The following is an 18,043-nucleotide window of genomic DNA, read 5'->3' on the forward strand; positions in this document are numbered from 1 at the left end:
CATTTTTTTCCACTAACTCAACATTTTCCACTAGCACTACATTTTTCCCACTAGCACTACATTTTTTCCCACTAGCACCTCCATTTTTCCACTAGCACTACATTTTCCACTAGCACTACATTTATCCACTAGCACTACCATTTATCCACTAACTCCATTTATCCACTAGCACTACATTTATCCACTAGCGCAGCCCACGCTTTTTCCACTAGCACTACATTTATCCACTAGCTCCTACATTTATCCACTAGGTACATTTATCCACTAGCTCTGCACTACATTTTTCCACTAGCACTACATTTTTCTGTCCACTAGCACTACATTTCTCCACTAGCACTACATTTTTCCACTAGCACTACATTTTCCCACTAGCATGTCTACATTTTTCCACTAGCACTACATTTTTCCACTAGCACTACATTTATCCACTAGCACTACTTTTCCACTAGCACTACATTTTTCCACTAGCACTACATTTTTCCACTAGCACTACATTTTCCCACTTACTTCCTTGTAAAAAAAAGGGCCATTAAACAGCAGAGTCCAGGTTGAGAGACACATAAAACAAGAAAGATAGTGACTTGGATACATATGACCACAGGAGTTTTCATACCAGCAGCCTGTTTAACAATACAATATGGCAGAGAGACACAGATGCCGGGATTCTGACACACACATCACACACACACACCATGGTGCTTGCACACACACGGCACACAGGCATGCACACACACACGCACACACACTCTCTCATCCACACACACACATGCATGCACACACACTCTCCCATACACAGACTGCATCACACACGCCCTCACACATACACAGACACGCATACACACACACTCTCACTTCCGGAGACACCTGAAACCCCAAGATTTTCACATCCCGAATCTTGTTCTGGACGCAGATTTCTGCAGAGTGGTCACTAGCTGGCATGCCACAAATGAATACAAATCTGATTTTAACCCTAATCTTAACAGCACTTCTCACCCTAATGCCGAACCCTAACCTTAAATTAAGACCAAAAAGCTCAATTTTGTTTTCATGAATTCTTTCAATATAGCCAATTTTGACTTTGCAGCTGGCGTATCTAAGGGGAAATCGCTCAGTTCTGCCTCCAGGACAAGACTCATGACAATAAACGTCAATCTGCCAGTAACACACACACACACAGCAGGCACGCACAGCGACGTGACTCAGTGCCAAGATCTCTCTCACTGAGCTGTTGAAGGATTGGGACACGTTCTTTCGTTTTTCACATAACAATGAATAGTTCTGTCCAGATGTCTCAATCCCATTCAGCCACCTACAATCCCCTGGACAATCCCCACCAGAGGAAAACATCAAACCCTTTAGTCTGCCCTGCCTGACCAGTGTTTCTAACAATATTCATAGCAGCATTTTGTTGTAATATTTTAGTCAGTCATATAGCATAAGAACACTGCATAATCCACTATGTTAAAATTTGTAAATTGCAGAAAATTTGCTTTAAAAGTACAGTAACACGTGTACATGTTACGTGTGTGTGTCTAAGAGCTAGAGGTTAAGATCTGTCCACTGGTTCTCTGCTCCTGAGGAATCGAAGGAATGCTTTAGCTCTGCAGGCCATCAGGCTGTGTCTCTCTCTCACACACACACACACACACACACACACACACACACACACACACACACACACACACACAGTGGAACACACACAGTGGACATGTGTAATGATGTGGACTTATTTTAGTGCGCAGATACACTATGTTAAGACACATTGTAACAGTACAGTTACAGCGCAGATACACTATGTTAAGACACATTGTAACAGTACAGTAACACTGCAGATACACTATGTTAAGACACATTGTAACAGTACATTACCCTGCAGATACACTATGTTAAGACACATTGTAACAGTACATTACCCCGCAGATACACTATGTTAAGACACATTGTAACAGTACATTACCTGCAGATACACTATGTTAAGACACATTGTAACAGTACATTACCCAGCATATACACTATGTTAAGACACATTGTAACCGTACATTACCCCGCAGATACACTATGTTAAGACACATTGTAACAGTACATTACCCCGCAGATACACTATGTTAAGACATATTGTAACCGTACATTACCCGCAGGTACACTATGTTAAGACACATTGTAACAGTACAGTAACACTGCAGATACACTATGTTAAGGCACATTGTAACAGTACAGTAACACTGCAGATACACTATGTTAAGACACATTGTAACCACATTACCCCGCAGGATACACTATGTTAAGACACATTGTAACAGTACAGTAACACTGCAGATACACTATGTTAAGACACATTGTAACAGTACAGTAACACTGCAGATACACTATGTTAAGACACATTGTAACAGTACAAAGTAACACTGCAGATACACTATGTTAAGACACATTGTAACAGTACAGTAACACTGCAGATACACTATGTTAAGACACATTGTAACAGTACATTACCCCGCAGATACACTATGTTAAGACACATTGTAACAGTACAGTGCCCTGCAGATACACTATGTTAAGACACATTGTAACAGTACAGTAACACTGCAGATACACTATGTTAAGACACATTGTAACAGTACATTACCCAGCAGATACACTATGTTAAGACACATTGTAACAGTACAGTAACACTGCAGATACACTATGTTAAGACACATTGTAACAGTACAGTAACACTGCAGATACACTATGTTAAGACACATTGTAACAGTACAGTAACACTGCAGATACACTATGTTAAGACACATTGTAACAGTACAGTAACACTGCAGATACAATATGTTAAGACACATTGTAACAGTACAGTAACACTGCAGATACACTATGTTAAGACACATTGTAACAGTACATTACCCTGTAGATACACTATGTTAAGACACATTGTAACAGTACAGTAACACTGCAGATACACTATGTTAAGACACATTGTAACAGTACATTACCCTGCAGATACACTATGTTAAGACACATTGTAACAGTACATTAACACTGCAGATACACTATGTTAAGACACATTGTAACAGTACAGTACCCTGCAGATACACTATGTTAAGACACATTGTAACAGTACAGTAACACTGCAGATACACTATGTTAAGACACATTGTAACAGTACAGTTACCTGCAGATACACTATGTTAAGACACATTGTAACAGTACAGTAACACTGCAGATACACTATGTTAAGACACATTGTAACAGTACATTACCCCGCAGATACACTATGTTAAGACACATTGTAACAGTACATTAGGCAGATACACTATGTTAAGACACATTGTAACAGTACATTACCCCAGTAACACTGCAGATACACTATGTTAAGACACATTGTAACAGTACATTACCCTGCAGATACACTATGTTAAGACACATTGTAACAGTACATTAACACTGCAGATACACTATGTTAAGACACATTGTAACAGTACAGTAACACTGCAGATACACTATGTTAAGACACATTGTAACAGATACACAGTAACACTGCAGATACACTATGTTAAGACACATTGTAACAGTACAGTAACACTGCAGATACACTATGTTAAGACACATTGTAACAGTACATTACCCCGCAGATACACTATGTTAAGACACATTGTAACAATACAGTAACACTGCAGATACACTATGTTAAGACACATTGTAACAGTACAGTAACACTGCAGATACACTATGTTAAGACACATTGTAACAGTACATTACCCCGCAGATACACTATGTTAAGACACATTGTAACAGTACAGTAACACTGCAGATACATTATGTTAAGACACATTGTAACAGTACAGTAACACTGCAGATACACTATGTTAAGACACATTGTAACAGTTCAGTAACACTGCAGATACACTATGTTAAGACACATTGTAACAGTACATTACCCCGCAGATACACTATGTTAAGACACATTGTAACAGTACAGTAACACTGCAGATACACTATGTTAAGACACATTGTAACAGTACATGTACACACAAATACATACTGTATTTACACACTCTTAGACAAAAAGGTGCCATCTAGGCTGTCCCCATAAGAGAACCCTTTGAAGAACCCTTTTTGGTTCCAGGAAGAACCCCGTTTGAGTTCCATGCAGAACCCTTTCCACACAGAGTTCTACATGACTCATCCAAGATGGCGTAGCAGTAAGTCCTGTCGTGTCGTGTCCCTGTATATATCTTTTCGTTTTTTTCGTTTTTTTACATATTTTTCTTTGCATATCTCTTTAAAAACTTTTTGCTAAACCTAAGCTTCCAAATACTCTCCTGCAACCCGCCTCACTCAATGTAGCTATTTTTCCTAAAGTATTTATATTTATATTTACTTCGGAACCGGAACCCCTCAACTGAAGCTCAACTGAAGCTAGCCAGCTAACCACTAGCCATGCTAGCGGTCTTCAGCTAACCGGTCATCAGCTAACCTTCAGACCGGAAAGCTCTCGCCAGTTCGAACAACGCGACTCTAACCAGAGCATAACGGACCTATTTATTTTTTCATCCCCGGATTCTTCCCCGGATTCCCACCGCAAATGGAACATTTTTCAGCTGGGTCTTCACAACTAGCTATCTAGCTATCTAGCTATCTACGAACTGTTAGCTTGCTAGCACAGGCCTGCTAACCTTCTGCATCGCATTTTACCTGCTGTTGTCGTGCCAGCTGATTAGCTGTTGTTGTCTAACCTACTGTTTTAGCTAGCTTTCCCAATTCGACACCTGTGATTACTGTATGCCTCGCTGTATGTCTCTCTCAAATGTCAATATGCCTTGTATACTGTTGTTCAGGTTAGTTATCATTGTTTTAGTTCACAATGGACCCCCTAGTTCCACTCTTCATACCCCTGATAACTCCTTTGTCCCACCTCCCACACATGCGGTGACCTCACCCATTACAACCAGCATGTCCAGAGATACAACCTCTCTCATCATCACCCGGGGCCTGGGCTTACCTCCGCTGTACCCGCACCCCACCATACCCCTGTCTGCGCATTATGCCCTGAATATATTCTACCATGCCCAGAAACCTGCTCCTCTTATTCTCTGTCCCCAACGCTCTAGGCGACCAGTTTTGATAGCCTTTAGCCGCACCCTCATACTACCCAGGCCCTGCATGTCCCCAGGCACCCTCATATGTTGACTTCTGTGATCGAAAAAGCCTTGGTTTCATGCATGTCAACATCAGAAGCCTCCTCCCTAAGTTTGTTTTACTCACTGCTTTAGCACACTCTGCTAACCCTGATGTCCTTGCTGTGTCTGAATCCTGGCTCAGGAAGGCCACCAAAAATTCAGAGATTTCCATACCCAACTATAACATCTTCCGTCAAGATAGAACTGCCAAAGGGGGAGGAGTTGCAGTCTACTGCAGAGATAGCCTGCAAAGTAATGTCATACTTTCCAGGTCCATACCCAAACAGTTCGAACTACTAATTTTGAAAATTACTCTCTCCAGAAATAAGTCTCTCACTGTTGCCGCCTGCTACCGACCCCCCTCAGCTCCCAGCTGTGCCCTGGACACCATTTGTGAATTGATTGCCCCCATCTAGCTTCAGAGTTTGTTCTGTTAGGTGACCTAAACTGGGATATGCTTAACACCCCGGCAGTCCTACAATCTAAGCTAGATGCCCTCAATCTCACACAAATCATCAAGGAACCCACCAGGTACAACCCTAACTCTGTAAACAAGGGCACCCTCATAGACGTCATCCTGACCAACTGGCCCTCCAAATACACCTCCGCTGTCTTCAACCAGGATCTCAGCGATCACTGCCTCATTGCCTGTATCCGCTACGGAGCCCCAGTCAAACGACCACCCCTCATCACTGTCAAACGCTCCCTAAAACACTTCTGTGAGCAGGCCTTCCTAATCGACCTGGCCCGGGTATCCTGGAAGGACATTGACCTCATCCCGTCAGTTGAGGATTCCTGGTCATTCTTTAAAAGCAACTTCCTCTCCATTTTAGATAAGCATGCTCCGTTCAAAAAATGCAGAACCAAGAACAGATACAGCCCTTGGTTCACTCCAGACCTGACTGCCCTCGACCAGCACAAAAACATCCTGTGGCGGACTGCAATAGCATCGAATAGTCCCCGTGATATGCAACTGTTCAGGGAAGTCAGGAACCAATACACGCAGTCAGTCAGGAAAGCTATGGCCAGCTTCTTCAGGCAGAAGTTTGCATCCTGTAGCTCCAACTCCAAAAGTTCTGGGACACTGTGAAGTCCATGGAGAACAAGAGCACCTCCTCCCAGCTGCCCACTGCACTGAGGCTAGGTAACACGGTCACCACCGATAAATCCATGATTATCGAAAACTTCAATAAGCATTTCTCAACGGCTGGCCATGCCTTCCGCCTGGCTTCTCCAACCTCGGCCAACAGCTCCGCCCCCCGCAGCTCCTCGCCCAAGCCTCTCCAGGTTCTCCTTTACCCAAATCCAGATAGCAGATGTTCTGAAAGAGCTCCAAAACCTGGACCCGTACAAATCAGCTGGGCTTGACAATCTGGACCCTCTATTTCTGAAACTATCCGCCGCCATTGTCGCAACCCCTATTACCAGCCTGTTCAACCTCTCTTTCATATCGTCCGAGATCCCCAAGGATTGAAAGCTGCCGCAGTCATCCCCTCTTCAAAGGGGGATACACCCTGGACCCAAACTGTTACAGACCTATATCCATCCTGCCCTGCCTATCTAAGGTCTTCGAAAGCCAAGTCAACAAACAGGTCACTGACCATCTCGAATCCCACCGTACCTTCTCCGCTGTGCAATCTGGTTTCCGAGCCGGTCACGGGTGCACCTCAGCCATACTCAAGGTACTAAACGATATCATAACCGCCATCGATAAAAGACAGTACTGTGCAGCCGTCTTCATCGACCTTGCCAAGGCCTTCGACTCTGTCAATCACCATATTCTTATCGGCAGACTCAGTAGCCTCGGTTGTTCGGATGACTGCCTTGCCTGGTTCACCAATTACTTCGCAGACAGAGTTCAGTGTGTCAAATCGGAGGGCTTGCTGTCCGGTCCTCTGGCAGTCTCTATGGGGGTGCCACAGGGTTCAATTCTCGGGCCGACTCTTTTCTCTGTATATATCAATGATGTTGCTCTTGCTGCCCTTGCATGCCCGACTAGCATCACCACCCTGGATGGTTCCGACCTTGAATATGTGGACATCTATAAGTACCTAGGTGTCTGGCTAGACTGCAAACTCTCCTTCCAGACTCATATCAAACATCTCCAATCGAAAATCAAATCAAGAGTCGGCTTTCTATTCCGCAACAAAGCCTCCTTCACTCACGCCGCCAAGCTTACCCTAGTAAAACTGACTATCCTACCGATCCTCGACTTCGGCGATGTCATCTACAAAATGGCTTCCAACACTCTACTCAGCAAACTGGATGCAGTCTATCACAGTGCCATCAGTTTTGTCACTCAAGCACCTTATACCACCCACCACTGCGACTTGTATGCTCTAGTCGGCTGGCCCTCGCTACATATTCGTCGCCAGACCCACTGGCTCCAGGTCATCTACAAGTCCATGCTAGGTAAAGCTCCGCCTTATCTCAGGTCACTGGTCACGATGGCAACACCCATCCGTAGCACGCGCTCCAGCAGGTGTATCTCATTGATCATCCCTAAAGCCAACACCTCATTCGCCGCCTTTCGTTCCAGTACTCTGCTGCCTGTGACTGGAACAATTGCAAAAATCGCTGAAGTTGGAGACTTTTATCTCCCTCACCAACTTCAAACATCAGCTATCTGAGCAGCTAACCGATCGCTGCAGCTGTACATAGTCTATTGGTAAATAGCCCACCCATTTTCACCTACCTCATCCCCATACTGTTTTATTTATTTACTTTTCTGCTCTTTTGCACACCAATATCTCTACCTGTACATGACCATCTGATCATTTATCACTCCAGTGTTAATCTGCAAAATTGTAATTATTCGCCTACCTCATGCCTTTTGCACACATTGTATATAGACTCCCCCCTTTTTTTTCTACTGTGTTATTGACTTGTTAATTGTTTACTCCATGTGTAACTCTGTGTTGTCTGTTCACACTGCTATGCTTTATCTTGGCCAGGTCGCAGTTGCAAATGAGAACTTGTTCTCAACTAGCCTACCTGGTTAAATAAAGGTGAAATAAAATAAAAAATGTGTAACCGATGTGAAATGGCTAGCTAGTTAGCGAGGTGAGTGCTAATAGTGTTTCAATTGGTGACGTCGCTCGCTCTGTGACCTTGAAGTAGTAGTTATTTTGATTTGAGATATAGCTGACTCTCTGTATTTAAATACTGAGAGATAGATGATGACTCTGTGTTTATATACTGAGAGATAGATGATGACTCTCTGTGTTTATATACTGAGATATAGATGATGACTCTCTGTGTTTATATACTGAGAGATAGATGATGACTCTCTGCCTTTATATCCCCCCCCCCTATCCTCTTGGATAGTAGGCAACACACACACACACACACGGGCCCTGGCACACATGCAAGCACGCACCAACCCTGGCACACGTGTACACACACAGAGGCACGCGCATACACACACACCTCTGGTCTTCTCCTGTCCTCTTCACTAATGGCCTTTCCTCTTTAGGGAAAATGGTTAGAACAGAGGGGTTTCCTGACTCCTCTCCTCTCATTTCCTCTCCTCTCCTCTCCTCTCCTCTCCTCTCAACTCCTCTGCTCTCCTCTCCTCTCCTCTCAACTCCTCTCCTCTCCTCTCCTCCTCTCCTCTCCTCTCAACTCCTCTCCTCTCCTCTCCTCTCCTCTCCTCTCTTCCCCTCTCCTCTCCTCCCCTCTCAACTCCTGTCTGACTGGTCGTGGTAATAAAGACGTTTTTAGGAATAACTGCCAGTGTAAATGTCACTGATTCAGCTCAGTTCACATCACATACAGTATACGACTGCAGTGAGGAGGTAAAGTTAGTATACAATGCTTTCGGAAAGTATTCAGACCCCTTGACTTTTTCCTAATTTTGTTACGTTACAGCCTTATTCTAAAATTGATTAAATAAAACACTTTCCTCAGCAATCTACACATAACACCCCTTAATGACAAAGTGAAAACAGGTTGGCACATTTATCCCAAAAAATAAACAGAAATACCTTATTTACAAAACTATTGAGACCATTTGCTATGAGACTCGAAATTGAGCTCAGGTGCATCCTGTTTCCATCATCCTTGAGATGTTTCTACAACTTTATTGGAGTCCACCTGTGGTGAATTCGATTGATTTAGACATGATTTGGAAAGGCACACACACCTGTCTATACAAGGTCCCACAGTTGACAGTGCATGTCAGAGAAAAAACCAAGCCATGAGGTCAAATGAATTATCCGTAGAGCCCTGAGAAAGGATTGTGTTGAGGCACAGATCTGGGGAAGTGTACCAACACATATTGGCAGCATTGAAGGTCCCCAAGAACACAGTGGCCTCCATAATTCTAAAATGGAAGAAGTTTGGAGGCACCAAGATTCTTCTGCGAGCTGGCCGTCCGGCCAAACAGCAATCGGGGGAGAAGGGCCTTGGTCAGGGAGGTGACCAAGAAGTAAGTATGCTTAGGATAATATGTCATATGTTTTTTCTTTCAGTGTCACAATAAGGACAACCCGATTTCTCCTAAATGTATTTCCTTCTAAATGAAGAGTATCTCTAACATCTCTGACTTGGTTCAACCCAAGTCCTCTTGATCTTTGAGAAGGAAATGGGATGTCACTGAACGTGTAACCATTGGTTATTATCTTCCTTCCGTGTAATATCTTTGTTCTTACCTTGTTCTGGTCAGTCCAGTACAGGAAGTAGCCCTGGGGGTCGACTCGTAAGGTCACAGGGGTCACCGTAGTAGAGTCCTGTAGAGAGAGAAAGGTACCATTTGTGAGAGAGGGAAAGGTGTGCGTGTGTGTCCGATAGCCGTGCATGTTATTGTCTGTGAGAGACACCATCCTACACACACACACACGCACACACACACAGATTGGCAGCCCTAGGCCAGGGCCGTCTTTACATAGCAGCTGCAGATATTATTGGCTGTTTCTATAAAAAGCTGTGGCGTTTCTGTCCGTAGTCACCAGCCCAGCGCAGCGCTCAGCTGAACAAACTGGATGATTATCTTCCTGTCTGTCCTTCCTTACCCTGAAGAATCACACAGGATTATATACAACACCACTGAACACACTTTTAAACAATTCCCATATCGCCATGTTGCATCACAGAACCAAACCTAATGGTTTTCTGAGAAAAAATTATATAGACCTACGACTGTATGGTATAGATCTATGACTGTATGGTATAGGCCTACGACTGTATGGTATAGGCCTACGACTGTATGGTATAGGTCTACGACTGTATGGTATAGACCTACGACTGTATGGTATAGACCTACGACTGTATGGTATAGATCTATGACTGTATGGTATAGACCTACGACTGTATGGTATAGGCCTACGACTGTATGGTATAGGTCTACGACTGTATGGTATAGACCTACGACTGTATGGTATAGACCTACGACTGTATGGTATAGACCTACGACTGTATGGTATAGATCTACGACTGTATGGTATAGACCTACGACTGTATGGTATAGACCTACGACTGTATGGTATAGACCTACGACTGTATGGTATAGACCTACAACTGTATGGTATAGATCTACGACTGTATGGTATAGATCTATGACTGTATGGTATAGGCCTACGACTGTATGGTATAGGCCTACGACTGTATGGTATAGGTCTACGACTGTATGGTATAGACCTACGACTGTATGGTATAGACCTACGACTGTATGGTATAGATCTATGACTGTATGGTATAGGCCTACGACTGTATGGTATAGGCCTACGACTGTATGGTATAGGTCTACGACTGTATGGTATAGACCTACGACTGTATGGTATAGACCTACGACTGTATGGTATAGACCTACGACTGTATGGTATAGATCTACGACTGTATGGTATAGACCTACGACTGTATGGTATAGACCTACGACTGTATGGTATAGACCTACGACTGTATGGTATAGACCTACGACTGTATGGTATAGATCTACGACTGTATGGTATAGATCTACGACTGTATGGTAAAGACCTACGACTGTATGGTATAGACCTAAGACTGTATGGTATAGATCTATGACTGTATGGTATAGATCTATGACTGTATGGTATAGACCTACGACTGTATGGTATAGACCTAAGACTGTATGGTATAGGTCTATGACTGTATGTTGTTCATTATGTTGAAGGATGTGTTCTATGACATCATGGTATGGTGCAGATTATATACAGGTAACTGCCAAAATAAAGGAAACCCGTGTAAATTAGGGATACAAAATATATTGAAAGCAGGTGCTTCCTCACTGGTGTGGTTCCTAACACAATTAAGCAATTCATCTGGATATGGGAAACTGGCCCTAGATGTCTAGTATTTATTATACTGTATGTCTAGGATCTATAGCTGTCTGACTGGGGGCAGCTCTGTTGAGGTGACAGATCATCACTGGCCTCTGGTCATCTTTAACAGCGTAAACCAGCCAGACAGAACTGAAATGGTGGTGCCTGATGTACACACTGACCCCTCTGACCAGAACTGACTGCTATCGTATCGATCCTACTCTATTACAGAAAGCAGACGGACGGACGGACGGAGGGAGGGAGGTGGGGAGGTGGGGAGGGAGGGAGGGAGGTGGGGGAGGTGGGGGAGGGGGAGGGAGGTGGGGGAGGTGGGGAGGGAGGGAGGGAGGTGGGGAGGGGAGGGAGGTGGGGAGGGAGGGAGGGAGAGAGGTGGGGAGGTGGGGAGGGGGGAGGGGAGGGAGGTGTGGAGGGAGGTGGGGAGGGGGGGGGGAGGGAGGGAGGGAGGTGGGGAGGGAGGGAGGAGGGAGGGAGGGGGGGAGGGGGGAGGGAGGTGGGGAGGGGAGGGAGGTGGGGGGGAGGGAGGGAGGTGGGGAGGGAGGGAGGGGGGGGGGGAGGGAGGTGGGGAGGGAGGGGAGGGAGGGGGGGAGGGGGGAGGGAGGTGGGGAGGGAGGGAGGTGGGGAGGGAGGGAGGGAGGGAGGGAGGGAGGTGGGGAGGGAGGGAGAGAGGTGGGGAGGGAGGGAGGTGGGGAGGGAGGGAGAGAGGTGGGGAGGGAGGGAGGTGGGGAGGGAGGGAGGGAGGTGGGGGGGGGAGGGGGAGGTGGGGAGGGAGGGGAGAGGTGGGGAGGAGGGAGGAGGTGGGGAGGGAGGAAGGGGGGGGGGGAGGAGGGAAGGAGGTGGGGAGGGAGGAAGGGAGGTGGGGAGGGGGGAGGGAAGGAGGTGGGGAGGGAGGGAGGGAGGGAGGGAGGTGGGGAGGGAGGGAGAGAGAGAGAGAGAGATGGAAAGATGGAAAGAATGACACTTAGGCAGATAGCAAAAGTGATAAACAAAGAGGGACCTGGAAGAGACAGACAGACAGACAGACAGACAGACAGACAGACAGACAGACAGACAGACAGACAGACAGACAGACAGAAAACATCCATATGCAAGATGCTGAAAATGGTTTGTGAGAGAATATTAAGCACTTGCTATGGTGACGTTTGCTATGGCAACAACGATTCGTTGCGACTGTAACAGATTGAAGAAGGATTGATTTGTTCAACTTACACACGTGAAGAACATGCCATGACATGCCATGACTCATGACAAATCAGAGGGAAGATGCACTATATCAAGTCCTGGTATATAGAGTTGATGACAAAAAGGAGATATTAAGACTATGGCAATGGTTGTAGTGTTTGTCACCGGTTGAAAAAAACTTTCCCATTAGTCCTAAACTTCACGGAGGATTGATGGATTATGTTGCAACATCAGGCTGAGAGAGTTAAAGATGGCTGGTGGCCATTGACAATCTGCTTAATGATGTGAAAACAGCCATTTTCACAAGCCTGGTGGAACAAGCCTGATCGCTGCATTCATCATTGTACTTCACATGGTTTCAGCAGGCTGCGTTTTGACCTTCTCCTCTTCTTCATCTCCCAACTCTCCCTAGCCACAGCTACACACACATGAAGTCATGATGACTTCCTCAGAGGCTATCATTGGGGGAGGGGGGTGACTCACTGACTCTCACTCTCTGGGTCTGCATTCACACACATCTCAGAGGCTATCATTGGGGGAGGGGTGACTCACTGACTCTCACTCTCTGGGTCTGCATTCACACACATCTCAGAGGCTATCATTGGGGGAGGGGTGACTCACTGACTCTCACTCTCTGGGTCTGCATTCACACACATCTCAGAGGCTATCATTGGGGGAGGGGTGACTCACCGACTCTCACTCTCTGGGTCTGCATTCACACACATCTCAGAGGCTATCATTGGGGGAGGGGTGACTCACTGACTCTCACTCTCTGGGTCTGCATTCACACACATCTCAGAGGCTATCATTGGGGGAGGGGTGACTCACTGACTCTCACTCTCTGGGTCTGATCTCACATTGGGGGAGGGGTGACTCTCACTCTCTGGGTCTGCATTCACACACATCTCAGAGGCTATCATTGGGGGAGGGGTGACTCACTGACTCTCACTCTCTGGGTCTGCATTCACACACATCTCAGAGGCTATCATTGGGGGAGGGGTGACTCACTGACTCTCACTCTCTGGGTCTGCATTCACACACATCTCAGAGGCTATCATTGGGGGAGGGGGAGGGAATGAGAAATACTTGGTAAAATCTCTTTCCTGCTTCCTCTCTTCTTCTCTGTATTTCTTTCCCTCCCTTCCCTCTCCCTCTCTCCCCTCTCCCGCCCTTCCCTCTACAATCCCTTCCCTCTCCCTCTCTCCCCTCTCCCGCCCTTCCCTCTACAATCCCTTCCCTCTCCCTCTCTCCCCTCTCCCGCCCTTCCCTCTACAATCCCTCCTCTCCCTCTCTCCCCTCTCCCGCCCTTCCCTCTAATCAATCCCTCCCTCTCCTCTCTCTCCCCTCTCTCTCCCCCTTCCTCTCCCTCTCTCCCTCTCCCCCCCCATAATCCCTCCCGCCTCTTCCCTCTCCCTCTCTCATAATCCCTCTCCCTCCCTCTCCCCTCTACAATCCCTTCCCTCTCCCTCTCTCCCCTCTCCCTACAATCCCTTCCCTTCCCTCTACAATCCCTTCCCTCTCCCTCTCTCTCCCTCTCCCCTCTCTCCCCTTCCCTCCTCTTCCCCCTTCCCCTTCCCCCCTCAATCCCTTCCCTTCCTCTCCCTCTCTTCTCCAATCTCTCCCGCCCTTCCCCTCTCCCTTCCTCTCCCCCCTCTCTGCCCTTCCCTCTCTTCCCCAATCCCTCCCTCTCTCTCTCTCCCTCTCCCTCTCCCTCTCCCCTCTCCCTCCTCCCTTCCCTTCCCTCTCCCTCCTCCCCTCTCCCTCCCTTCTCTCCCTCCCTTCCCTCTCCCTCTCTCCCCTCCCTTCCCCTCTCCCTCTCCCCTCTCCCTTTTCCTCCCCTCTCTCCTCTCCCCTCTCCCGCCCTTCCCTCTACAATCCCTTCCCTCTCCCTCTCTCCCTCTCCCACCCTTCCCTCTCCCTCTCTCCCTCCTCCCCCCCTTCCCTCTGTCCAATCCCTTCCCTCTCCCTCTCTCCCTCTCCCGCCCCTTCCCTCTCCCTCTCTCCCCTCTCCTGCCCTTCCCTCTACAATCCCTCCCCTCTCCCTCTCTCCCCTCTCCGCTTCTTCCCTCTACCCTCCCTTCCCTCTCCCTCTCTCCCTCTCCCGCCTTCCCTCCCTCTCTCCCCCTCTCCCTCTCTCCCCTCTACCCTCCCTTCCCTCTCCCTCTCCCTCTCCGCCCCTTCCCTCTACCCTCCCTTCCCTCTCCCTCTCTCCCTCTCCCGCCCTTCCCTCTCCCTCTCTCCCCTCTCCTGCCCTTCCCCTCTACCCTCCCTTCCTCTCCCTCTCTCCCCTCTCCCGCCCTTCCCTCTACCCTCCCTTCCCCTCCCTCTCTCCCTCTCCCTCTCTCCCCTCTCCCGCCCTTCCCTCTACCCTCCCTTCCCTCTCCCTCTCTCCCCTCTCCCGCCCTTCCCTCTACCCTCCCTTCCCTCTCCCTCTCTCCTTCTTCCTTTCTCCTTGCTCTACAACACTTGTGTCAGACAGTGTACATATGTAGGATCTTAATTTGATCTATATTGTCACAGCAAAATAAACCTGAACCATTTGTCCCTAATGTTGCTTGATATGTGATCAGGCTATTAGCCCCCCAACAGTAAGCTACATGAAAAGTATGGTACTGTTGATATAACTGTGTGATAGGACAATTCTCAGCAACAAAAGAGTGATCAAATTAAGATCCTACATCTGTAATACAATAACTGCATTCTGGCCACTCTCTCGCTCCCCTCTGACTCTCTCTCTCCCCTCTGACTCTCTCGCTCCCCTCTGACTCTCTCGCTCCCCTCTGACTCTCTCTCTCCCCTCTGACTCTCTCGCTCCCCTCTGACTCTCTCTCTCCCCACTGTATCTCTCGCTCCCCTCTGACTCTCTCTCTCCCCTCTGAATCTCTCTCTCCCCACTGTATCTCTCTCTCTCTCCTCTGTCTCTCTGTCTCTCCTCTGACTCTCTCTCCCCTCTGTCCCTCTGTCTCTCCTCTGTCTCTCTCTCTCCTCTCTGTCTCTCTCTCTCCTCTGTCTCTCTGTCTCCCCTCTGTCTCTCTCTCTCCCCACTGTATCTCTCTGTCTCCCCTCTGTCTCTCTCTCTCCCACTGTATCGCTCTCTCTCTCCTCTGTCTCTCTGTCTCCCCTCTGTCTCTCTCTCCTCTGTCTCTCTCTCTCTCCTCTGTCTCTCTGTATCCCCTCTGACTCTCTCTCTCTCCCCACTGTATCTCTCTGTCTCCCCTCTGTCTCTCTCTCTCCTCTGTCTCTCTGTCTCCTCTGTCTCTCTCTCTATCCCCTTTGTCTCTCTCTATCCCCTCTGTCTCTCTCTCTATCCCATTTGTCTCTCTCGCTCCCCTCTGTCTCTCTCGCTCCCTTCTCTCTCTCTCTCTATCCCCTCTGTCTCTCTGTCTCCCCTCTGTCTCTCTCGCTCCCTTCTGTCTCTCTCTCTATCCCCTCTGACTCTCTCTATCCCATCTGTCTCTCTCTCTCCCCTCTGTCTCTCAGTCTCCCCTCTGTCTCTCTCGCTCCCCTCTGTCTCTCTCTCTATCCCCTCTGTCTCTCTCTCTATCCCCTTTGTCTCTCTCTATCCCCTCTGTCTCTCTCTCTATCCCCTCTGTCTCTCTCTCTCTCTCCTCTGTCTCTCTCTCTCCCCTCTGTCTCTCTCGCTCCCCTCTGACTCTCTCTCTCCCCTCTGACTCTCGCTCCCCTCTGACTCTCTCTCTCCCCTCTGACTCTCTCGCTCCCCTCTGACTCTCTCTCTCCCCACTGTATCTCTCGCTCCCCTCTGACTCTCTCTCTCCCCTCTGAATCTCTCTCTCCCCACTGTATCTCTCTCTCTCTCCTCTGTCTCTCTGTCTCTCCTCTGACTCTCTCTCCCCTCTGTCTCTCTGTCTCCCCTCTGACTCTCTCTCTCCCCACTGTATCTCTCTCTCTCTCCTCGGTCTCTCTGTCTCCCCTCTGTCTCTCTCTCTCCTCTGTCTCTCTCTCTCTCCTCTGTCTCTCTGTCTCCCCTCTGTCTCTCTCTCTCCCCACTGTATCTCTCTCTCTCTCCTCTGTCTCTCTGTCTCCCCTCTGTCTCTCTCTCTCCATCTGTCTCTCTCTCTCTCCTCTGTCTCTCTGTCTCCCCTCTGACTCTCTCTCCCACTGTATCTCTCTGTCTCCCCTCTGTCTCTCTCTCTCTCTCCTCTGTCTCTCTGTCTCCTCTGTCTCTCTCTCTCTCTCCTCTGTCTCTCTGTCTCCCCTCTGACTCTCTCTCTCCTCTGTCTCTCTCTCTCTGTCTCTCTGTCTCCCTCTGACTCTCTCTCTCCCCACTGTATCTCTCTCTCTCTCCTCTGTCTCTCTGTCTCCCCTCTGACTCTCTCTCCTCTGTCTCTCTCTCCTCTGACTCTCTCTCCTGACTCCTCTGTCTCTCTCTCTCTCTCCTCTTCTGTCTCTCTGTCTCTCTGTCTCCTCTGTCTCTCTCTCTGTCTCCCTCTGACTCTCTCTCTCTGTCTCTCTGTCTCTCTGTCTCTCCCTCTCTCTCTCCTCTCTCTGTCTCTCTGTCTCTCTCTCTCTCTCTCTCCCTCTGTCTCTCTCTGTCTGTCTCTCTCTCCCCTCTGACTCTCTCTCCCCTCTGTCTCTCTGTCTCTCTCTCTCTCTCTCTGTCCTCTGTCTCTCTGTCTCCCTCTGACTCCTCTGTCTCACTGTATCTCTCTCTCCTCTGTCTCTCTGTCTCCCTCTCTGTCTCTCTCTCTCCTCTGTCTCTCTCTCTCTCCTCTCTCTCTCTCTCTCTCTCTGTCTCTCTCTCTCTCTCTCCCTCTGTCTCTCTCTCTCTCCTCTGTCTCTCTGTCTCCCCTCTGACTCTCTCTCTCTCCCCTCTGTATCTCTCTCTCCTCTGTCTCTGTCTCCTCTGTCTCTCTGTCTCCCCTCTGACTCTCTCTCTCCTCTGTCTCTCTCTCTCTCCTCTGTCTCTCTGTCTCCTCTGTCTCAATCTCTCTCTCCTCTGTCTCTCTGTCTCCCCTCTGACTCTCGCTCCCCTCTGTCTCTCTCTCCTCTGTCTCTCTCTCTCTCTCCTCTGTCTCTCTGTCTCCCCTCTGACTCTCTCTCTCCTCTGTCTCTCTCTCTCCTCTGTCTCTCTGTCTCCTCTGTCTCTCTGTCTCTCTCTCCTCTGTCTCCTCTGTCTCCTCTCTGACTCTCTGTCTCTCTGTCTCCCCTCTGTCTCTCTCTCTCTCCTCTGTCTCTCTGTCTCCTCTGACTCTCTCTCCCCTCTGTCTCTCTCTCCTCTGTCTCTCTGTCTCCTCTGTCTCTGTCTCTCTCTCCTCTCTCTCTCTCTCCTCTGTCTCTCTGTCTCCTCTGTCTCTCTGTCTCCCTCTGACTCTCTGTCTCTGTCTCTCTCTCCCCTCTTCTCCTCTGTCTCTCTGTCTCTCCTCTGACTCTCTCTCT

The 18,043-nt window shown here is 48.1% G+C and overlaps 1 protein-coding gene across 1 annotated transcript in view; it reads right to left on the reverse strand.

Annotated features, from left to right (window-relative positions):
- The window catches only part of LOC115140388 (1-phosphatidylinositol 4,5-bisphosphate phosphodiesterase beta-1-like), a 324,816-nt gene that overhangs the window by 297,280 nt on the left and 9,493 nt on the right, over window positions 1–18,043 (reverse strand). Inside the window, exon 2 of the mRNA XM_065026264.1 lies at window positions 9,821–9,898. Within this exon, the coding sequence (XP_064882336.1) occupies window positions 9,821–9,898 (78 nt within the window). The remainder of the gene's footprint in view (window positions 1–9,820; window positions 9,899–18,043) is intronic.

Source organism: Oncorhynchus nerka, linkage group LG13, assembly GCF_034236695.1.
Source record: "Oncorhynchus nerka isolate Pitt River linkage group LG13, Oner_Uvic_2.0, whole genome shotgun sequence".
NCBI lineage: Eukaryota > Metazoa > Chordata > Actinopteri > Salmoniformes > Salmonidae > Oncorhynchus > Oncorhynchus nerka.